This window comes from Oryx dammah, unplaced genomic scaffold, assembly GCF_014754425.2.
Source record: "Oryx dammah isolate SB20612 unplaced genomic scaffold, SCBI_Odam_1.1 HiC_scaffold_4, whole genome shotgun sequence".
Classification (NCBI taxonomy): domain Eukaryota; kingdom Metazoa; phylum Chordata; class Mammalia; order Artiodactyla; family Bovidae; genus Oryx; species Oryx dammah.
The window spans coordinates 28014965-28038961 of record NW_024070188.1 but is presented as its reverse complement, the minus strand read 5'-3'; the positions used below and the strand labels follow the sequence as shown (position 1 = coordinate 28038961).

Below are 23997 nucleotides of genomic sequence, written 5' to 3'. Positions count from 1 at the left end.
ATCGAGTCCGTGATGCCATCCAGCCATCTCATCCTCTGTCGTCCCCTTCTCCTCCTGCCCCTAATCCCTCCCAGCATCAGAGTCCTTTCCAGTGAGTCAACTCTTCGCATGAGGTGGCCAAAGTACTGGAGTTTCAGCTTTAGTATCATTTTTCCGAAGAACACCCAGGACCCATCTCCTTTAGAATGGACTGGTTGGATCTCCTTGCAGTCCATAAGCGTTGGTTTTAAAGTTGCTGTTTCAGAAAGTGGCCACATGGCGGCAGTGTTTCTACATGCCAAGTGGTAGTTACTACAGAAAGCAGTCTTAAAGGAAGTGGTGTCCTGGGTTGTAAATTTTTGTGCAGTGTGCCAGTACAACACCCATAAGCTTGTGTCTTATTTATTTATTTATTTTAATAATTTAGTTTTTATTTTTTGATGGAATAAATTATTTTAAAATGTTGTGTTTAATATAGGTGTAGAGAATCTTTGCCAGTTCTTCATGTGTCTATTCATCACGTATTGGTTTTGTACACGGGGTATTACAGTGTTGTGTAGACCTCCCTTGCTCTACAGTGGGTCCTTGTTTATCACCTGTTTTATATGTATTACTGTGGATTTCCTAGTATCAACCCCCTAATTGTTACTTTTCCCCATTTCCCCCTTTTCGGGTAACCCTAAATTTGTTTTCTAATTTTGTGAGTCTTTTCTGTTTGTTCACTTGGTTCATGGGCATCAATTTTATGATTTCAGCAATAATGGTGTTTGTCTTTTTTTTTTTTTTCCTGACCTACTTCACTCGGTATGATTACAACAAGGTCCATGTACGTTACTGCAGTTAGAATTGTCTCGTTCTTTTTCTTAACTAAGTATTATGCCATTGTGGACACACCCCACTTCTTTATGCGTTCGTCTGCTTTTGGACATTCTGCCTACTTCTGGATCTTGGCTTGGGGAAGTGGTGCTGTAGTGCACATTTGGGTGCAAGTTTCTTTTAAACTGTGATTGTCTTTGCTTGTCCTCTTAGGAAGGGGACTGCTGAAATGTGTCTGGCAACTCTGTTTTTCCCATTGAAAAACAGTTTCATTCTATGGTCTGTTCTGGCTTTGACAGTTTATATACCACTGGCAACGTAAGCAGGTCCCCTTGCTCCACCTTCACTCTAGTATTTCCTGTCCATAGACATTTGAATGCTGTTCTGAATGCTGTGAGGTGATGCCTCACTGTAATCTTGATTTGCATGTTTCTTATAGTTTGTGATTGTCTGCATTAGTTCATGTACTTTTTTAAAGAAAATAATGAGTAGTATCTACATTTTGCTATTGTCTTGATGAAATTCTGCCCTTTGTAAAGTGTTTTTTTTTTTTTTTAAGAAAACTTACTTGCAGCAAATTTTTGTAATAGGTATCTTACAGCCAAACTCTCCTTGTGAATATTAGTCCCCTTAACCACAGGTTTTAAAAGGCAAAGAAACCAGAGATCAAATTGCCAACATCTGTTGGATTATCAAAAAAGCAGGAGAGTTCCAGAAAAACATCTACTTCTGCTTTATTGACTATGCCAAAGCCTTTGACTGTGTGGATCAGAACAAACTGTGGAAAATTCTTGAAGAGATGAGAATACCAGACCACCTGACCTGCCTCATGAGAAATCTGTATGCAGGCCAAGAAGCAACAGTTAGAACTGTACATACATGGAACAACAGACTGCTTCCAAATTGGGAGAGGAGTGTGTCAAGGCTGTATATTGTCACCCTGCTTATTTAACTTCTATGCAGAGTACATCATGCAAAATGCCAGGCGGGATGAAGCGCAAGCTGGAATCAACACTGCTGGGAGAAATATCAATAACCTCAGATATGCAGATGACACCACCCTTATGGCAGAAAGCAAAGAGGAACTAAAGAGCTTCTTGATGAAAGTGAAAGAGGAGAGTGAAAAAGTTGGCTTAAAGCTCAACATTCAGAAAACGAAGATCATGGCATCCAGTCCCATCACTTCATAGCAAATAGTTGGGGAAACAATGGAAACAGTGACAGACTTTATTTTGGGGGGCTCTAAAATCATTGCAGATGGTGATTGCAGCCATGAAATTCAAACACGCTTGCTCCTTGGAAGAAAAGTTATGACCAACATAGACAGCATATTAGAAAGCAGAGACATTACTTTGCCAACAAAGGTCCATCTAGTCAAAGCTATGGTTTTTCTAGTAGTCATGTATGGATGTAAGAGTTGGACTGTAAAGAAAGCTGAGAGCCAAAGAATTGATGCTTTTCAACTGTGGTGTTGGAGAAGACTCTTGAGAGTCTCTTGGACTGCAAGGAGATCAAACAAGTCCATCCTAAAGAAAATCAGTCCCGAATATTCCTTGGAAGGATTGATGCTGAAGCTGAAATTCTAGTACTTTGGCTGCCTGATGCAAAGAACTTGAAAAGACCTTGATGCTGGGAAAGACTGAAGGTGGGAGGAAAAGGAGATGCCAGAGAATGAGATGGTTTGATGGCATCACCAACTGGATGGACAGGAGTTTGAGTAAGCTCCGGGAGTTGGTGATGGACAGGGAAGCCTGGTGTGCTGCAGGCCATGGCGTTGCAAAGTGTCAGACACAACTGAGCGACTGAACTGAACTGAACTGAGTCACTCAATCATGTCCGACTCTTTGCACCCAGGGATTGAGCACATTAGGCTTCCCTGTCCTTCACTGTTAGCCAAAATTTTCTCAAACTCGTGTCCGTTGCATCGATAATGCCGTCTAACCCACCTCATCCTCTGTTGCCCCCTTTTCCTCCTGCTGTCAATCGTTCCTAGCATCAGAGTCTTTTTCAGTGAGTTGGCTCTTTACATCAGGTGGCCATGTATTGGAGCTTCAGATTCAGTCCTTCTAATGATTATTCATGGTTGATTTCCTTTTTAGAATTGACTGGTGTGATCTCCTTGCTTTCCAAGAGACTCTCAAGAGTCTTTTCCAGCACCAGAGTTGGAAAGCGTCAATTCTTTGGTGCTCAGCCTTCTTTATAGTCCAACTCTCACATCTGTACATGATTACTGGATTAAAAAATCCATAGTTTTGACTGTATGAACCTTTTGTGGCAAAGTGACATCTCTGCTTTTTGATATGCTGTCTAGGTTTATTGTAGCCTTTCTTCCAAGGACCAAGAATTTTTAAATTTCATGGCAGCTCACCATCTGCAGTAATTTTGGAGCCTAAGAAAATAAAGTCTGTCACTGTTTCCATTTTGCCCCATCTACTTGCCATGTAAAGTAATTACTTGCTAGTAAAGTAATGCTCAAAATTCTCCAAGCCAGGCTTCAGCAATACGTGAACCGTGAACTCCCTGATGTTCAAGCTGGTTTTAGAAAAGGCAGAGGAACCAGAGATCAAATTGCCAACATCCGTTGGATCATGGAAAAAGCAAGAGAGTTCCAGAAAAACATCTATTTCTGCTTTATTGACTATGCCAAAGCCTTTGACTGTGTGGATCACAATAAACTGTGGAAAATTCTGAAAGAGATGGGAATACCAGACCACCTAACCTGCCTCTTGAGAAATCTGTATGCAGGTCAGGAAGCAACAGTTAGAAGTGGACATGGAACAACAGACTGGTTCCAAATAGGAAAAGGACTACGTCAAGGCTGTATATTGTCACCCTGCTTATTTAACTTCTATACAGAGTACATCATGAGAAACGCTGGACTGGAAGAAACACAAGCTGGAATCAAGATTGCCGGGAGAAATATCAATAACCTCAGATATGCAGATGACACCATCCTTATGGCAGAAAGTGAAGAGGAGCTAAAAAGCCTCTTGATGAAAGTGAAAGAGGAGAGTGAAAAAGTTGGCTTAAAGCTCAACATTCAAAAAACGAAGATCATGGCATCTGGTCCCATCACTTCATGGAAATAGATGGGATAACAGTAGAAAGAGTGTCAGACTTTATTTTGGGGGGCTCCAAAATCACTGCAGATGGTGACTGCAGCCATGAAATAATAAGACGCTTACTCCTTGGAAGAAAAGTTATGACCAACCTAGATAGTATATTCAAAAGCAGAGACATTACTTTGCCGACTAAGGTCCGCCTAGTCAAGGCTATGGTTTTTCCAGTGGTCATGTATGGATGTGAGAGTTGGACTGTGAAGAAGGCTGAGCGCCGAAGAATTGATGCTTTTGAACTGTGGTGTTGGAGAAGACTCTTGAGAGTCCCTTGGACTGCAAGGAGATCCAACCAGTCCATTCTGAAGGAGATCAGCCCTGGAATTTCTTTGGAAGGAATGATGCTAAAGCTGAAGCTCCAGTACTTTGGCCACCTCATGCAAAGAGTTGACTGATTGGAAAAAACTCTGATGCTGGGAGGTATTGGGGGCAGGAGGAGAAGGGGACGACAGAGGATGAGATGGCTGGATGGCATCACGGACTCAATGGATGTGGGTCTGAGTGAACTCCAGGGGATGGTGATGGACAGGGAGGCCTGGCGTGCTGCGATTCATGGGGTCGCAGAGAGTTGGACATGACTGAGCGACTGAACTGAACTTGCCATCAAGTGATGGGACCAGATGCCATAATCTTAGTTTTCTGAATGTTGAGTTTTAAGCCAGCTTTTTCACTCTACTCTTTTACTTTCATCAAGAGGATCTTTAGTGACCCTTTGCTTTCTGCCATAGGGAGGTGTCATCTGCATATCTGAGGTTGTTGATATTTGTCCTGACAATCTTGATTTCAGCTTGTGCTTTATCTAGCCTGGCATTTCAAATGATGTACTCTGCGTAGAAGTTCAATAAGCAGGGTGACAGTATACAGCCTTGACCTACTACTTTCTCAATTTGAAACTAGTGCATTGTTCCGTTTCCCGTTCTAACTCTTGCTTCTTCACCTGCATACAGGTTTCTTAGGAGTTAGGTAACGTGGTCTGGCATTCCCATCTCTTTAAGAATTTTCCACAGTTTGTTGTGATTCACACAGTCAAGGGTTTTAGCTTAGTCAAGTGAAGCAGATGTTTTTCTGGCATCCCTTGCTTTTTCTATGATCCAAGAGATGTTGGCAATTTGAAATGTGTTCCTCTGCCTTTTCTAAATCCAGCTTGTACATCTGGAAGTCTTTGGTTCAATATTGTTGAATCCTGGATGGAAGGATTTTGAGTGTTACCTTGCTAGCGTGTGAGATGAGTGCAATTGTGTGGTAGTTTGAACATTCTTTGGCATTCCCTTTCTTTGGGATTGGAATGAAAACTGAACTTTTCCAGTCCTTTGACCGTTGCTGAAAGTGAAAGTGAAGTCACTCAGTCGTGTCCGACTCTGCGACCCCAAGGACTGTAGCCTGCCAGGCTCCTCTGTCCATGGGATTCTCCAGGCAAGAATACTGGAGTGGGTTGCCATTTTCTTCTCCAGGGGATCTTCCCAACCCAGGGGTCGAATCCAGGTCTCCTGCATTGCAGGCAGACGCTTTAACCTCTGAGCCACCAGGGAAGCTGAGTTTCCCAGATTTGCTCGCATATTGAGTGCAGCACTTTAACAGCATTATCTTTTAGGTTTTGAAATAGCTTAACTGGAATTCTGTCAACTCCATGATTTGTTTGTAGTATGATTCCTAGGGACAATTGACTTCATGCTCCAGAATGTCTGTCTCTAGGGAGTGAGCACAGCATTGTGGTTATCTGGGTCATGAAGACCCTTTTCTTTTTTTAAAACAGTTCTTCTGTGTATTCCTGCCACCTCTTCTTAGTATCTGTTGCTTATGTTAGGTCCATAAAATTTCTGTCCCTTATTGTGCTCAGCTTTGCATGAAATGTTCCCTTGATGTCTCTAATTTTCTTGAAGAGATCTCCATAGTTTTCCCCATTCTATTTTTTTTTTTGTGGTTTCTTTGCATTGTTCAGCTAAGAAGGCTTTCTTGTTGGATCTTGCTATTCTTTGGCACTCTGCATTCAGATGAGTATATCTTTCCTTTTCTCCTTTCCCTTTTGCTTCTCTCTTTTTTTTCCAGCTATTTATAGGGCCTCCTCAAACAATCCTTTTGCCTTGTTGCATTTCTTTTAAGTTGCTGTTGCAGACGATGGCCACAAGGCAGCAGCATTTCTGCACAGCCCAGCTTGACTTCCTCTGCAAACAGAGCTTCAGTGGAAGTTGTGGTGCGGAGTATAAATTAGCCTGTAATGTGCCAGCTGCAACACCCTGATGCTTGGGTCTCGTCACTTCTTGGTAATGCGTCATTTTGCTTGGAGTCACACGACATCAAATGATACATGAGTTGTATGTGTACAGAACTTGTACGTTTACACATATACATATAGAGAGAGAGCCTCATTATTTTCCCATAGCTGTTATTCCACAAAGTCTAGTAGAGCTCCTGTCGTATACCTATTTCCTTATTGATTATGTATTCATAAGTAATAGTTTCTGTTTGTTAATCTCAGCCTCCTAATTTGTCTCTTTCCTGCATCTTTCCCCTTTGTTAGATATAATTTTATTTTCTAATCTTGTGAGTCTGTTACTTTTGAGTCAACTGGTTTCTTGATATTAATTTTTATATTCTACCTATAGAGTGGGTTCGATCCCTGGCTCTGATCCTTAGAAGGGATCTTCTGGAGAAGGGAATGGCTACTCACTCCAGTGTTCTTACCTGGGGCTGCAAAGAATCGGACACAACTGAGCAACTAACAGTTTCACATAAGTGATAGCATATGATATCTGTACTTTTGTTCTGAGTTACCTCTCTCATCTTGCTTAGAACTAGTTCCATGTAGGTTGCCGCCACTGGTGTTATTTCATTCCATTTCACGGCTGAGATGTGTTCCATGGTGGACGTGCAGCAGTTCCTCTTTGTGAACTCATTCTCGATGGACGCTTTGTTTCGTTTCCAGGTTTTTGCTATTGCAGCTGTGGCCCTCAGCAGCTTTAGAGCATGTTTCTTTTTGAATTTTGGTTTTTCCCTGATATTCTCTTAAGCGTTTGATGCAGGGTCATAGGTAGCTCTTGTTTTCGCTTCCAGACCCTGCACGCTCTTCTGTGTAGAGACTTAGCGGTTCCATCCCACCAGCACCACAGGAGGCTGTCTCTCCCTAGGCCCTCTCCACCAAGTGCTCTCTGAGGCTCACTGATGATGGCCTGCCAGACTGGGGTGAGTTGAGTCCTGGTCGTTTGGATTTGTAGACCGCGTGATTTGGGCATTTTGTGCACTATCACACAGGTTCTTTTTTGTTTTAATGGTTGTAAGAAAATCTGCTTGTTGATATTGGCTCCTTGAAAGTGGGCCATATGTTGAATTTTTTTTATTATCTTTCATTTGTTAGATATGCACTGATGCAATGATTGACCAAAGCTGTTGTTTGCAAGCGTCTGAATGTAATGGGAATTCTTGTTTTGGGTGGTGGGAGTGTATTCTTTCGTGAGGAAGGCATTATGAGATGCGTTAATTGAAGAGACACACTGGGCAAGATCGGGTCCTGTCCTGAGCCTTCCTTTAGAATGGCAGCTGGGTAGAATTGTTCCTGAGCTTACGTTTATGTTGGTGTTGTGACTTTTGTTTAACAATGGATTTTGAGGACTGTTTAGGCAGCAAGGGAAATAGGTTTATAGGTTACAGGCTTTAGGTCTGGTTCTATTCCCTCCAGAATTTTTCCTGTTCTTTTTGTCACTAAGCACCTTCATTTTTCCTTTAGCTCATTATGACCCAGGCCTACAGATGAATTCGGGCTATATCTCACCCTGATGCTCATATACCCCAGTGTAACTAGGAGTTTCCCATTGGAGACTTACCAACCTGTTATTTTCCGGGAAGAAACTAACTTACCGTAGGTGAATTCCAGTGCCTAGTCCTTGCTTCGTCCATAATACCGCTGGGGTCTTACCATTGCAATAAGGGACCATTTTATAACAAAGGAAGGGACACATAGTGGTTAACTTTAAAACTGATAGCTGAACAGAACTGTGGTAGATTTCTGTCTCTGCATATGTATTTTGTGTGTATACGGTTGTGAAGATAATTTTTACTCTTGCTAGCTCAAACTTATTAATGTATGTGTACGTATGTTTGGGTTTATTTCAAGTCCTGCCTTGTTCTAAAAGGATTAAGGTAACTTCTCCCTTCTTTCCATCCCATCACATGAAATAGAATTAGTATGTATGAACCACTTTGTGAGGAATGCAGCCCATTTAATGAGCCTTGATTTGGAAATTAGAGGACAGGAGAGGACATCACAGGATGTGGGTCACAAAGGGACTAGAACTGGGAACCAGCTGGTGTAAAGTTGGGAAGAGAATCATGGTGATGATGGAGGTGACCAAGCTCCCCCTTGCTTCCAGAGGGGATTTAATGCTTCCCCTTCAGCAAAGCCCTGACGCCGTGAAGATAGAACTTGGCAGCGTCCCTCTGAGTGTCAGAATCTCCTTTCTCCTCCTGGGCTGGGTTACTGGTTGTAGGATTGTTGGGATCAGCGAGGTGGCAGGCCTGCAACACTGCTAAAGATTGTGAGAAGTGACTTGGTGATGATCTTTAAAAATAATACCTTTATTCTGAAAGTTCAAGTGCAGTTTAACATTAATCGAAGCTGTCAGGACAACCTAAAATGTCTCCTCTTTCAAGAAAGCTGATTTTCTTCCCTCAGCTGAAAACGGAGTGATTAATTAGCCTGTCATTATCAAAGAAGATGAAAATGTTAGTAGATAACTGCATTTCCTGTTAAGTGGGTTACCTTCTATATCCCATGTGGAGTTCACGTATGTACTTTAGAAATACATTCATCTTTAAACCAAGTCACTGCTGTTAAAGCTGCGTGGTGAGATTTTAAGCTTTTTCTTGATACTTAACTTGGAAAAGTCAGCTCAGAGCCTTTCTGTCTTAATGGGCATCTTAAGGCAGGTTCTTTTGGTGTCCTGATTCTCCACCCCAGTTCTTGCCAACCCCTCTGCCCCTCAGCAAATGTGCTGACACACAGACGTGTCCCCAGCAGAGTCGGTTCCTCTCATCCACATGTGTGCCCGTGTTCAGGCAGTCCAGCTGACGTGTGCCCGGTTATGAAAGTCCCAAACACTCCAGTTACTGCTCCCTTTTTCTCTTGGTTGCTTTTGGGCATTTTGGTTACCTCCTCTTTCACCTTCACCATTTGAACTTCAGACTGTAGGTACCTGAGATGACCTTTCCTTCTTCCTAAAATCCCGTTATTCCTAATTTATAACGGTTTCAGCTCAACTTTAAATCCCCTCTCAGCACGTTCACACAGTAGGTGTTCTTCCTGGCTTCATCTTCCTGAAGCAGTGGCTCAGATCTGGACTGGTTGCTCCTGCGGCCTCCAGCTCAGCCGCCATCCTGGGATCTCCCTTAACCACCATCCCTCACCTCTCCTGTGATGATTTCCTTACTTTCCCAGATCCTGGATTTTTTTTTTTTTTCTTCTCTCTTGAGTTATGCCTTCATTTTGGTGGAACATCTCCTTCAATTGCTTCATGAGGAAGGATTTCTCGGCAGGAATCTTTGAGTCCATGGATGTGTGGAACAGTAAGGACCTAACAGAAGCAGAAGAGATTAAAAAGAGGTGGCAAGAATACACAGAAGAACTGCACACACATAGAAAGGTGTTAACGACCTGGAAAGCTGTGATGGTGTGGTCACTCACCTAGGGCTGGACGTCGTGGAGGAGGATGTCAGGTGGGCCTCAGGAAGCATTACTGTGTCGAGGTGATGGAATTCCAGCCGAGCTGTTCATATCTGAAATCCTAAAAGATGATGCTGTTAAGGTGCTTCACTCCATATACTCACAAATTTGGAAAATGAAGCAGTGGCCACAGGACTGGAAAAGGTCAGTTTTCATTCCAATCCCAAGAAAGGGCAATGCTGAAGAATTCCTGTACAGTTGTGCTCATTTCATGTACTAGCAAGGTTATGCCCAGACTCCTTCAAGCTCAGTTTCAGCAGTACATGAACTGAAAACAGATGTACAAGCTGGGTTTCAAAGAGGCAGAGGAACCAGAGATCAAATTGCCATCATTTGTTGGATCGTGGAGAAAGCAAGAGAATTCCAGAAAAACACTTACTTCTGCTTCATTGGCTATATAGTAAAGCCTTTGACTGTGTGGACTGCAACAAGCTGTGGAAAATTTTTAAAGAGACAGGAAAACCAGACCACCTTACCTGCCTCCTGAGAAATCAGTGTACAGGTCAAGAAGCAGCAGTTAGAACCGGACATACTGACTGGCTCAAAATAGGGAAAAGAGTATGGAAAGGCTATATATTGTCACCCTGTATTCAGAGTACATCATGTACTGGATGAATCACAAGCTGGAATCAAGATTGCCACAATAACCTCATATGCAGATAATACCACTTTAATCACAGAAATTGAAGAGGAGCTAAAGAGCCTTTTGATGGAGATGAAAGAGGAGAGTGAAAAAACTGGCTTGAAACTCAACATTTAAACAACTGAGAGTATGGCATCCAGTCCCATCCCTTGATGGCAAAATAGAAAGGGAAAAAGTGGAAGCAGTGATGGATTTTATTTTCTTGGGCTCTAAAATCACTGCTGACGATGACTGCAGCCATGAAAATAAGACACTTGCTCCTTGGAAGGAAAGCTATGGCAAACTTAGTGTGTTGAAAAGCAGAGATATCACTTTGCTGATAAAGGTATGTATAGTCAAAGCTATGGTTTTTCCAGTAGTCATGTTCATGTAAGGATGTGAGAGGTGGACCATAAAAAAACTGACCACTGAAGAATTGATGCTTTCAAATTGTGGTGCTAGAGAAGACTCTTGAGAGAGTCCCTTGGACTGCAAGGAGATCAGTCTAATCAACCCAGAAGGAAATCAGTCCAAAAAGGAAATCTGAATATTCCTAGGAAGGACTGATGCTGGAGTTGAAACTTCAATACTTTGGTCACCTGATGCGATGAGCCAACTCATTGGAAAAGACCCTGATGCTGGGAAAGACTGAAGGCAAAAGGAGAAGAGAGAGGCAGAGGATGAGATGTTAGCATCACCAACTCAATGGACATGAATTTGAGCAAACTCCAGGAGGTAATGGAGGACAGAGGAGCCTGGCATGCTACAGTCCATGGGGTCGCAGAGTCAGACACAACTTAGTGACTGAACGGCAACAGCAATATCTGAAAATGCCCTTATTACGCCCTCGGGTTTGATTGATAGGCCTAATGTGGAGTTTAGCTTGAAATTAATTTTCCCTTAAAAATTTGAAGGCATTGTGTCTTCCACCTTCAGTTTTGCTGTCGAGAATTTCTAGTGTTGTGCTATTCTTGATCTTTAGCTTGAAGCCTTTTTTTCCTCCGTGGAAGTGTGTGCCAGCTCCTTTTTAATCTTCAGTTTTCTGAAGTTTTACACTTCTCCCTCCAGAGATAAGAGCTGCAACAAATTTTCATGGCTTTGGGGGTTCTATAGCGCAAATTGGATTGCTTCTTGACTTGCTACTGCTTTCTTTCTTGGGCATACTTTTCAGTTTCAAATGATTTTTTTTTCCTTTTTTCTGCAGCCTGCTTCTCTCTTTCTCTTGCCCTTGAGTCTTCTAAGAAAATGACCATAAAAAACTTTACTGTGATTTTAGTGAGGTGTTTGGCAGGGGGGAGCAGAGCCCTCCACTCCTCTCTCTTTGCCTGGAAGGCTACCCATTTGCTCGTCACTCAGCTCTGCCGTGGATTTTTGCCTCTACTCCATCGTGGAGACAACCCCTTGCCCCCAGAAAGACTACTCACAAGCTCTCGTCCTCAAACCCCACCTTCGTGGGCTCTGTCCGCAGCATTTGCTCATCAAGCAAAAGTACTCGGATTGATTACTTCTTTTCCCCCCAGTCTAATCCACTAGCAAGGCATGTGCCTAAAATATAGCTTCAATGTATCGTTGCCCTTAGGTATCTAGTCCAGTGTCTGGCACACAGGAGGCATTCACTGGTACATGGGCAGATGATTGATGTCAATAGGAAGCCAGGAAAATTGTTAAAATTGTGGACTCTCTTAACATGTTCTGAAAGACAGTCTTTGAAAGTAAAGGCAGGGTGACTGTTCTAGATTAAAAGATATTTTATAAAGGCCTGGTTACAAGTGCTATACAAAATTCTTGATTGGATTCCATTTTTTTTTTTTTTTTTTTTTTACTTAAAGCTAGCTAGAAAGGATACCGGGCTTCTCATGTGGTGCTAGTCATAAAGAACCCCCTGCCAGTGCAGGAGACTTAAGAGATGTGGGTTCAATCCCTGGGTCGGGACGGTCCCCTGGAGGAGAGCATGGCAACCCACTCCAGTATTCTTGCCTGGAGAATCGCATGGACAGAGGAGCCTGGTGGGCTACAGTCCATGGGTCGTAAAGAGTCGGTCACAACTGAGTGGACTTAGCACATAAAGGATACTATTGGGACATTTGGGGAAACTTGATGGATTATAGGTAATGTTGTATCAATGGTTGTTATGATTATGTGGGAGGATGTCCTTGTGTTTGGAAAATACAGGTTGAGAGCTTTCGGGATGATGTGTTATGATACCTGCAACTTGTTTTTCACATGGTTCAAAAGAAAAAAAAAAGCTTATCTCTAGAAGGAAGAAGGGAGAAAAAAAATGTAGCACAAAGTTAACCATGCGTGAATCTAGCTGAGTGGAATGTGCGTTTTCATTTTACTGTTCTGTCTATTTTACTGTAGGTTTGAAAATTTTTCTAAATAAAAAATTTAGAAAAAAATCAACAGTGGAAAAGAATTTAAGGAAAAGATATTTCAGGGCTATTTGTAAGCCCCAAAATGCTGAAATTAATTTTGAAGCATGATGTTAAATATAATAAAGCCTAAGGATATGTATGTCTATGTGTGTGTGTATAGTTAATCAAACCAAGTAGAATTAAGGCCTTCTGGAAAAGTTACCTCTGAAAAATTTGGCCTGAAAGCCTGTGACTCGCCCACCAGGGGGCAGTGCAGGAGCGTCATTCTGTGCACTGCTGAGCGCCGTGGGTTTCCCCCACATAACTGTTTCCACAAGAGGTCGCTCTTCTCTGCACAAAACATTTTCAGGATTCTTAGACCACTTTAATAGAGAATGCGGATGGTTACACTGCTTCCCGTTTCTTTCTTCCCACTCTGCTCTGCTTCTGAGTTCTGTGGATTTTTGCCTCGGCTCCTCCGCTTCGTGGAGTGATTTCACGGAAGTGTCTGGATAAGAGGGGTGCAGATCCGCTCTCCTATGTGTGCCTCAAAGGCCAAGAGTGCATTTGTCTACTCCTACCCCAGGAATTCAGTCTTTTTATTACAAACTGCCAAGTCATGGTCCTACTGCAGTTCATTTTTAGATTTCCTAGGATGTGTTGAAATTCTGGGAATTCCACTCAGCAGTTTTACCTCTCCTAAAGCTGTGATATGGCTCCTTACTGAGTGATTCAGATATATATAGCTCAGACGGTCAAGAATCCACTTGCAGTGCAAGAGACACAGGTTTGATCCCTGAGTCGCAAAGATCCCCTGGAGAAGGGAATTGTAACCCACTCCAGTGTTCTTGCCCAGAGAATCCCATGAGGTGGTTGACTTAGAAGGACTGTCTTTCTGTGCAGTTAACCAAGAAAGATGGCTTAGTGTAAATGTTGTAGAAAGTTACCCAGCAGATTAAATGGTTAGCCTGTGGTGAGTGAGTGTTCTTTCGTTTAACATGTACTCAAAGCCTGCAGAACCAGATTGCACTACTGGACTAGAATTAAAAACCACAAGAGTCAGACTCCAAAGCTGATTCTAATAGGCAAACGGGATCGAGTAGCCCCAGGCAAATTTAGCGGAGAGCTCAGAAGTAGTGCTGACTTCAGATATAAGCAAAAGTGCTCTGGTAGGGGCAAGAGACGGCAATGGCACCCCACTCCAGTACTCTTGCTTGGAAAATCCCATGGACAGAGGAGCCTGGTAGGCAGTCCATGGGGTCGCTAACAGTCGGACACGACTGAGCAAGTTCATTTTCACTTTTTACTTTCGTGCATTGGAGAAGGAAATGGAATTGTAACCCACTCCAGTGTTATTGCCTGGAGAATCCCAGGGACGGGGGAGCCTGGTGGGCTGCTGTCTATGGGGTCACACAGAGTCGGACACGACTGAAGCGACTTAGCAGCAGCAGGGGCAGGAGGGAGGGATGTTACTTGCTCTGTCTTGGCTCAAAACATTGAGTCCTGTCTAGAGATCCTCCAAGGCCAAACTCAGCATCAGGATACCACCAGCTTGCTGTGACCTTCCCCAAGTGAGCGAAGTGCCCTTCATGTGTTGCCGTCTGTCCAGTTCAGACCTCTGTTATACACGCTATTCGTGGTTGTTATTTGCATGCTCTCCTCTCCTGAGGACAGAGGCTGATTACTCATAGGTTGGTGTATTTTCTCCACTCTGGTTCCATTCTGGTCCGGTGCATGCCTTTTTTCCCTCTGGGTGCTCCCTTTTTTCCTCTTTTTTGAAGTCTTTTTCTCAAATACAATGACATAGACTTGCTAATATCTTAAAAAGTAAAGCAAAGAAAAGTAACCCTCACTGAGTGCCTTTTTTGTGTTGGACACTTCACTGTGTTAGGTGTTTCATAAGCATCTTCTCTGTTAATCTTGTTCCTCTAACAAACTCGGCGAGCTTCTTCGCTGTTCAAGTCTTTGCACTCACTGTTTCCTTTCCTGGGAACCTGTTTTTCCTCAAGTGCTCAAGAAGGCGGTTTCCTTTTCTCATAACAAACGTGTAGTTTATAGGCCGTTCTTCTGTGGCTGAGTTTACTAGGCTGGTGACCCCACTTTCCTCCCAGTGGTGGGTGGGGTCTTGGGGAGGAACTCACTGCGGCCAGCCTGAGGACTTGGACCTCCTCCCTCTCGCTGGGTCCCTGCCCTTCCAGCTGCTCGTCCAGTGCATCCTGGTCACTGGATGTCTTCTTTTAGTTTACTAATTTATTATAATTGCTCTGTTTCTTCCTCATGATAACTGATACTTTCATCTAGACTCTATTTCTCCCTAGAAGACGAGGGATTCAGTATTTTGGTTAGTTTTCCCCTTAAGCATGTGCTAACCCATCATCTTTTTTTCTTTTTAAATTAACATAATTGTATTTATTTATTTATTTTGGCCGCTCTGTGTGGCATGCAGGATCTTAGTTCCCTGACCAGGAATCGAACTTATGCCCCTTGCAGTGGAATCACAGTCTTAACCACTGGATAGCCAGGGAAGTCCCTAACCTATCATGTTTTAACATACAGTTTTGTTCTTTATAATCTGAAAGTCTAGATCAGACCTTTGTAAACAGATATATACTTAATTTAAAAACTCCTCCGTTTTTACAGCTCTAGTATTAAAATGATATAGCCAAGTTCTCATCTTCTGTTATGGCGCTTCCCAGGTGGCGCAGTTGTAGTCAAGAGATGCGAGTTCAATCCCTAGTTCAAGAAGATTCCCTGGAGTAGGAGATGCCAGCCCACTCCAGTGTTCTTGCCTGGAGAATCCCCATGGACAGAGGAGCCTAGTGGGCTGCAGCCCATGGGTCACAAAGAGTCGGACACGCCTGAGCACATGAGTGTCTTCTGTTATGCCTCTCTTCTATTTCCAACCTTCAAGGCTCAATTTAAGTCCTAAGTCCTCTGAGGTTTTCTGCACCTTTAGTACCTAACATCAATCTTTCCTGCTCTCAGTACCTATACTTCAGTTTGGCCATTAATCTAAAGAATCTTATTTGTTATTTAATTGCTTTGTCTGTCTGTGTCTTATGTGACTGATGAGATGGTTAGATGCCAGTTGATGGTGGCAATGTGTTCTTAATTTTTGCAGTGTTGAAAAAGAGTCACTTTAAAGGACTTTTTTGAAGCAAAATATTTTAAATATATTTTTCCTAATGGAGTTTTACATATTTTCTTAAACACAGTATAAGAATTATTCATCTGGTTTAGGTTTTCTGAAAAGCATTTTCTTTGACTATAGGATGATTATTTTTCTGTATTTTTAGTATTCATTTTATTCTCAGTATTCATTTAAGAAGACTAATGTGTTCAGGTATAATGCTCCAAGGAAGTGTTTCAGAAAAGAAAGAATATTAATTATTTCCTGTAGCTTATCTATAAAAAGCCATTTCGGAAAGTACATTCATTTTAATTTTTTATTGGGCCTTTGCGGTTGATTTTTACAGTTGCTGTATTAAAGTCATTTTTAGTTTTCTACAGAAAATATATAAAGGTTTATTTGATAAAATATCAATATTTTAATAGCTATAATTGTCTAAGCATTCCTAATTATGTGTTGAGCTTTGAGCTTCTTACCAGAGCTGCAGTTTCCTGGCAAAGTTTAAACATCAGTCTCCAATCAGTTAAGTTAATCTCTGTATAATATAATTAAATTCATCTGACCTGGTTACTGGGTACATTTTAAATATCAGACTGCTAATCATGACACCACGACGAATATTTCAATTTTAAAGTTGACCTTTTAGAATCAGCCTTTCTTTAATCTGCCAGTTGTACTTAACAGAAATATTTCTTTTAAAAAGTAACCTGACTTAATTCATGTATTTAATGAGAAAAAACCCAAAGTTATTACAAAATGTGTATAAGGCAAGCTGTCTTAAAAAAACTAATGACATTTCTTTTTCTTTATAGAGATACTTCCTAGTCGGGAGCAATCACGCAGAAACAAAATACCGTGTTTTGAAAATTGATAGAACAGAACCAAAAGATTTGGTTATCATTGATGACAGGGTAAGTATCTTGACAACCTGAATACAGACAGAAACCTTTGTACTCCTCGTTTAATGGATATGAAATATCCTTACAGCTTCTAGTGATGTATACTTTTTTTTTATCATACATCTAAAAATGACAGTTTTTCATGGTTGGCTAGAATTTTTAATCTCTAATCTGGTTTCTAAAATTACTGAAGTCAGAAAGTTTGCCAGAATTACACTTTGCCCTTCATTTTGATTTTTTACGAAGCAAACACTTTGGATAAGATAATGAATATATTTTCTTAAAGGGGTACCATTTTAAGGATCTGATATAACTCTCAATATTGCAGCCACCGAAGAGATTATTTCTTCTTCTTCTTTGATATGAAGCTCCTTGAAGTCAAAAAGGACTTCTCTACTGCAGACTTGTTATTATACTGCTAAAAGTGATTGGTAGGGTCACTTCTGATGACTTGCTAGAGAAATGTTAAGCTGCTATTATCCACATGTCATATTATTCAGAGTTGGGACTTAATTCAGGTGGCACAAAAATATGAGGCTTTTAGTCAAAAGAGAAATATACTAAGGTGGAATTGAACCATTAATTTTAACTCTCAGGTGAGAGCAGCTAACACTTTGTGTTGAAGTTCCTGTCTGAATATTTCTGAATCTGTGTGGATTCCTGGTTTTTCAAAGGTATCAATAGCTGTAGTTTGGAACTCATTTTCACTAAGCTCTTTGGAAAACTAATTTCTATGTTATAATAATTTTGGATATGTTGTATTTTGTGACTTCTCTTACTCTTGGGTATCATGGTCCTCCTTCGCCCGCACACATACCATCTGGCTATATTTATTAATATGATGTAATGATACTTGGCTTTACTTGGGGGTACGAGTGGCTGATTGGGGATCTCTTTGGGAATCTTATAAAAGCTATGGGCCTTCTCACAAAAATACACATATGCATGTATAACCAAAAGTTTGCATACAGTTTTAAGGAATTTATAGATTTCTTGAAACTTGTCTGTGGATTCCTCATACCTCTGAATCTCTGATCCAGAAGATAAGGTTTTGGTATACCTTTTTTAAGTACAGCAATGTGTGATCCAGTAACCACCCTTAATTAACTGCTAATGTTAAAAAATTTGTTGGCTTTTTAGAATTGTAGCTTAGTCCTGCACTTTTATATACTTCTCTGTGAAATAGCTAATGATGTAAAGCTGTAGGAAACTTTTAATTTTCAGAGGTAAATAAATAATGAATCTAAAAATCAAACACAACCTTACAGATTAATTTGCTTATTTCTAGCATGTATATACTCAACAAGAAGTGCGAGAACTTCTTGGGCGCTTGGATCTAGGAAACAGGACAAAGATGGGACAGAAAGGCTCCTCTGGGTTATTTCGAGCTGTTTCAGCTTTTGGTGTTGTAGGTAAGAAAGATGCCTCCCTCTTTCAACCTCTTCCCCGCCCCCCATATATAGACTACTTGAAGATAGTTTGCAAGGCTCATACTTATATAGGTTTGTAAATGTGACCCACCGTCTGGGTCTTTGGTTATTTAAAAATGAATCATCTATCAACCAGGTATCAAACAGCCGTTATATAATATCTGCTATATGCCCAGGACTGTGCTCAGATTCATATAGGATATGAACAAATGTAGTGATGGTTTAGACCTCTAAGGAGTCTGGCTTGTCAAGAAATGAAAAAGTGAAAATTGGCTTGGACTTGTAAACATCAGCTGGAAAAATGGATACAGGTAAAACCAGCTTTTAAATTAGAGGAGTTTCTCTCAAGGACACGCTGCAGTGTAAAGTGTCACAAGCCCCTTCTCTGAGTGACAACTGGTTTCTTACTCTCAGAGAAACTTTGTTCTCTAAAATCACAGTCGGAAACTTTGCTCTTTAAAATTGTGTCAGTGAGAGAAAACATCCCCCTGTCGCCTGGATGATCTAAGTCATTTTGACGCAGAGAGGCAGCCTCGGTTGGCAAGGCGAGCGTGGAGCTTCAGATAAGGGCTTTCGGGACGCAGCCGACTGCAGCTCTATTCACTTTATTGCTTTCTAGGAAATGAGACCCCGAGTCTGCTTCACATTCCAGACCTGATGTTTATCTCTTTACATTCAGTCTTGCTCTGGTTTGAGCCTCTTCATTTAAATTTTACCTAATCTCTTTCCCAAATCCTATAGTAGCGCCTTTACTTATTCATGGACAAGCATAGAAATGGCCTTGGCCTTTAAAGGAGCCCATGGTCCAGCTTGTGGGCGTTTGGGAGACGCCCCGCAGTGCCTCTGGTGCGTCCCTCGTGACAGTGGGTCAGAAAACCTATCTTTGCTCCTGGATTTGTCCCAGGGACTCTTAGGATGATTGGATTGGACGGGGGTGGCACGGAGGGGTGGGGGGACAAAACCCAGGGCCCAGGAAACAACTCCAGGACTGGAATTTGGATCCCAGTTGTGTAGTCAATAGTAAATGCTGGAGATTACATAAGAGGTAGACTTCTTGGACCTGGAGTGGCCAGGAAAGAGTTCCTGGAGAAGATAAGATTCAGGCTGGACCCTGGAGGAGAAGCAAGCTGTGGATGGATGTGGGGAATGGAGGGGAGAGCTCCAGGAGGGGTGACGGCAGAAGCACCGTCATGAAGATGCCCACGGGTCCTGGAATGCTGGCAGGCGGTTGGTGAGGCCAGATCACTGGGGCCTTGGAAGCCAGGCAGAGGGCAGTTGGGTTTCAGCTTCCTTGTTGGCATAGCCATATTTCAAGTCTTTTATTCCACCCCCCCAACACAAAATTATCTTTCTGCTTCTTAAACCCACTGAACTGTCTGTAATATTTACTGAGTGGTGTCTGTAGATGTTAACAAAATTAATATGGACTGACCTGTGCTACATAGTTTCATAATCTTAGGTTCATTTTTCTGATTAGCACTCTCTATTTGGTGCATGTGTGCTTGTTGAGACTTGGATTATGCCTATTCTGCTGTGTTTGAAGTTTGTTTTTCTCAGTGCGCTCTCAAAGCCCTTCATGTGGAATCCCTTTAGGTCCGTTTTGTGTCTTAGGCGGCTGCCAGGGAAGGGTGAGAGTGGTTGGTATGGTTAGTTTCTTCTGCATAGGACTGGCGCCTTCTGTGTACCTTCTGCTTAGTCTTGACAATTCCCTTGAGGTTTCATGTTTAATGGATAACATGTGCATGTTAGTGTATGTCAGGTGAGTTCATGTGTTTCAATTCCATATATTCCATACATGTTAAATTCCACTCTAAGTGTTACTTAACTCTTAGTCAAAGAAAAAAAATCTAGAAATAAAAAAAGTGTCTTAAATACATTAGGCTTAATCAGATAAAAACTCATTTCTTTAAATGCTAACACTTTATTACAACTTTTGAAAAATGTAAATTTCCTAAGGTATATGTAATATTGAATGCCTAATTAGTCAGAGTTAAATATTCAAAATTGAATCTTGCTTGCTAATTAAGTATAATGAGTTGAAGATCAGTTGTGGGTGTGTGTGCTAAATTACTTCGGTCGTGTCTGACTCTTTGCGACCTATGGGCTATAGCCACCCAGGCTCCTCTGTCCATGGGGTTCTCCAGGCAAGAATACTGGAGTGGGTTGCCACGCCCTCCTCCAGGGGATCTTCCCGACCCAGGGATTGAAGCCGGGTCTCTTCTGTCTCCTGCACTGGCAGGCGGGTTCTTTACCACTAGCGCCACCTGGGAAGCCCGTTGAACTAGATTTTAAAATAGCTGCCCTTGGGTGTTTTGGAGTTGTGTTGGGCAGTTTGCTTTTTACATTAAGTGGCCTCTAGGTGCTCTCCTGGGCTTTGCAGGTGGTACTAGTGGTAAAGAACCCGCCTGCCAATGCAGGGGATGTAGGAGAGCTGGGTTCGATCCCTGGGTCGGGAAGATCCCTGGGAGGAGGGCGTGGCAACCCCCTCCAGTATTCGTGCCTGGAGAATCCCATGCACCAAGGAGCCTGATGAGCTACAGCCCATAGGTCGCAAAGAGGTGGACACGACTGAAGTGACTTAGCACGCATGCACGCATGCAGATGGTGTACTGTGTTACTTTAATGGTACTTTGATCATTCTTCACTGTTCTGGGCATCTTTGCTTTTAGCAATATTCCTTGCCTCATTTTAAATTTAGTGATAACTAAGCTTGTAAAACCATAGCTTTATCAATGGCAGCCCACTTCAGTACTCTTGCCTGGAAAATCCCATGGACGGAGGAGCCTGGTGGGCTGCAGTCCATGGGGTTGCAAAGAGTCGGACACGACTGAGCGACTTCACTTTCCCTTTTCACTTTCATGCATTGGAGAAGGAAATGGCAACCCACTCCAGTGTTCTTGCCTGGAGAATCCCAGGGACGGGGGAGCCTGGTGGGCTGCCGTCTATGGGGTCGCACAGAGTCGGACACGACTGAAGCGATTTAGCAGCAGCAACCAAGTTTATAGCCAAATAAATATTCATTTTATACACAGCTATTAATAAACTTTGGATGAGGACTGAAGATATTGCCATGTTTCTCTTAGGTGGCATTCTTAGATATTGTGGTACATTTCTATCGCAATTTGAGGCCCCTTTGAGACTCTCCTTGGATGGTGAAGTGACTATAAGGTTGACTTGCCAGTAAAGTGACACGGTAATATACTAAGTAAACATTTATTACTTTTGTGGACATGCACTTTATTTATTCTAATTCAACCATGCTTAGAATGTTTGAAGAGTAAATAAGGACTTAATAAAAGGCTATGATTTATCTAGTATTGGATAGACTAATGAGGGCTACTGAAATAGCAAAACGCAAAATAAGGGCAACTGAAATAGCAAAACACAAAATACTTAACCTTGGAAACAGAAGTAGTCTGATTGTCAGAATAAGACATGTGAAAGGACTTGAATGGTTGTCTTCTGTTCTGCGGCTGAAGTATTTTCTCTCTCAGTTTTTTCAGCATGCACAATTTGTGAATAGTATTTTTGCTGGACTGTTTCGAACTGTTACCATGGTTAATCTAATTCACAGTCTATAAGAATCTAAAGCTATGCTTCTCAATTGTCTACAGTAAAGGACCAGTCTTTTTTCCAGCAATGTGTCAAGACCAACACAAGAGCCTACTGGGCGTAACTTGTCATCATCAGCTTGGAGCACATGTGACTCACCACATAAGTTCCTAATCTCCAAACTAGTCTTGTCTGTTCAAGGCAGGTTCGTTGATGATGAGCTCTGATGTTCCTGAACCCTTCCTTTCAGTTTGTTTGCATTTCTTTTCTTGGACTGCTGCTGAAAGCTCACGGACCATCTCTGGTCCCTAGACATGGATTGAGCCTGCCCTGTAGCTGTGGTGCCATTATGACTTGTTCCTTTGTGGTTTGACAGCCAGGAGGTTTGGGAGACCACCAGATAGGTCGTGAGCATCGCTCACCCAGTTTTTCTTTTTGTTGTTTTTAAGCTCCTGCCTGTGATCTGCAGGGTCAGAAAATCCATCAGTGGGTGCCAGGTGCTGGGGGTGGGAAGAGGGGATGGACATCAGAGGAGCCTGAGGGGGTGTTTTTGGAGTGATAGGAATAGTATGTTGACCTCAGCAGTGGTTACAAGACTGTGTGAATGTGAAAAGCGTTAGTCGCTCTCACCCAGTTTTAATGTGGTCCTGGGACATTTGGGTGGAGGCCTGTAATCCTTACTTCTCTCGGTGCTCTGACCATCCAGCTCCTTTGGATATATGTCCTTTTTCTGCCTGTGTCACCGTGAGAGTATACACTTGTAAGCTACTGGTAGGCTGAAGGGGAGTGGTAGAGTGTCTTCATAGTAGACCAAGCGATGGGCTTGGTTGTTCTTTAAAGCAGCACCCTTAGAAACAGATTGCAGAGTCAAGAGAAAGGGAAAATGGCAAGGCACGTGGGCCTCGACTCGTGAGGGGATGATAGAGTTGGTGTTAGGGTGTCACTTTGGTCCCTTGTGGTTTTTGATATGTCTCTGTCAGAGTGCAGAGAGGCTCTGAAGATAGTGACCAGCTGACAAGGTGACCGAGGAGGATACTGCCCTCTTCCCTGCTGGTGAGCTTGTGGGATCCTCTCCAGCCCCCAGAACTCTACACCACTCCATCCTCTCACACTGCCCCTTTTTATTTACTTTGTTTGGTGTCCATCACAAACGACACAGCCTTTTCTACTTGGAGAAAAAGAAGTCACTTTTGCATGATGACCGTCGTCTAGGCTTCTGGGAAGAACTTGGGGAAATTAGTCTGGGATCAGAAGTGCATAGAATGAAGATGAAAAAACTTGTCCTGGTTTTTCACGTGTTAAAATGATGATGAGGCTGACTTTTGACAGAGGTCTGTGCCAGACTGAAGCCTTTTAACTGTTGGCTGAATTTGATGGGAACCTTTAAAAAAAAAAGAGTGACATTTCCAATTGGTAGTAAAAAGAAAATAATCTCATAATATGCAAAAAGCACTTGTGCTGGTAGAGAGTGTTCTTTTGTACAGTATATTTACTTTCTTAAAAATATAAAGGGATATGTAGGATGAAATAGTCTAGAATTGAAAACATAAAATTCAATTGGAATGCAGGTTGGGGGAAATTATTACACAGAGGTTTTTTTCCTTATGTAAAAAATACATAGCAAGAACAAAAGGAAAACTGATTTGTCTTGGAAATATTTATTACTTAAACTCAATTAGATTCCCTTTTTGGGTGTTTATGCTGCTTCCAGGACCCTTGATTTTGTAGGTTTTGGCCTTCTTAAAGGATAACTGCTTCCTAATTTGCTTTTAATGACATTGACATTAAGCTTTATTTCCTATTTTATGTCCTTTAGCTTTAGTCAGGGAATTTTGGGCTAGTCTACAAGTGAAAGTAGCCAAACATGACATGAAACTCAGTCATGTTTGACTTTGTGACCCTATGGACTGTAGCCCACCAGGCTCCTGTGTCCGTGGAATTCTCCATAATACTGGGGAGTGCATTGCCATTTCCCTCTAGTGGGGAGGAGCACAAATGAACGTTTTTAAAAAAATGTGCTTTGTGGGTCTCCAAAATATTTTAATAGCAGTAACGTGGTTCATTAAAATCCTTATGGTATCTTTCTCTTAAGTATTTTGGCTCCTTTATATTAGTACGTTCAATTACTAATCTCAAGAATAACACGGCACAGACTATGGGTATTTGCCAATTCTAGAGCAAAAATTTATAGCCCCAAGATTCTCCCTCAGACTTTATAGAGTGCAACACTCCAGAGAGAGAGAAAGAGGGCAAGTGCCACACGCGCACACAAGAAAGTTAGTTTTAAAAAACATTAGGCTGTATACGTAAGGTCCTTGGTTGAGTTTTTCTTTCAGGGCTTTGAATAAGTTACACCATAGCCTTCTGGCCTCCATTGTTTCTGGTA

At 42.0% G+C, this 23997-nt stretch overlaps 1 protein-coding gene across 1 annotated transcript in view; it reads left to right on the top strand.

Annotated features, from left to right (window-relative positions):
- The window catches only part of FIG4 (FIG4 phosphoinositide 5-phosphatase), a 187941-nt gene that overhangs the window by 34165 nt on the left and 129779 nt on the right, over positions 1–23997 (top strand). The window contains exons 2-3 of the mRNA XM_040238513.1: positions 16543–16641; positions 17918–18041. Of these exons, the coding sequence (XP_040094447.1) occupies positions 16543–16641; positions 17918–18041 (223 nt within the window). The remainder of the gene's footprint in view (positions 1–16542; positions 16642–17917; positions 18042–23997) is intronic.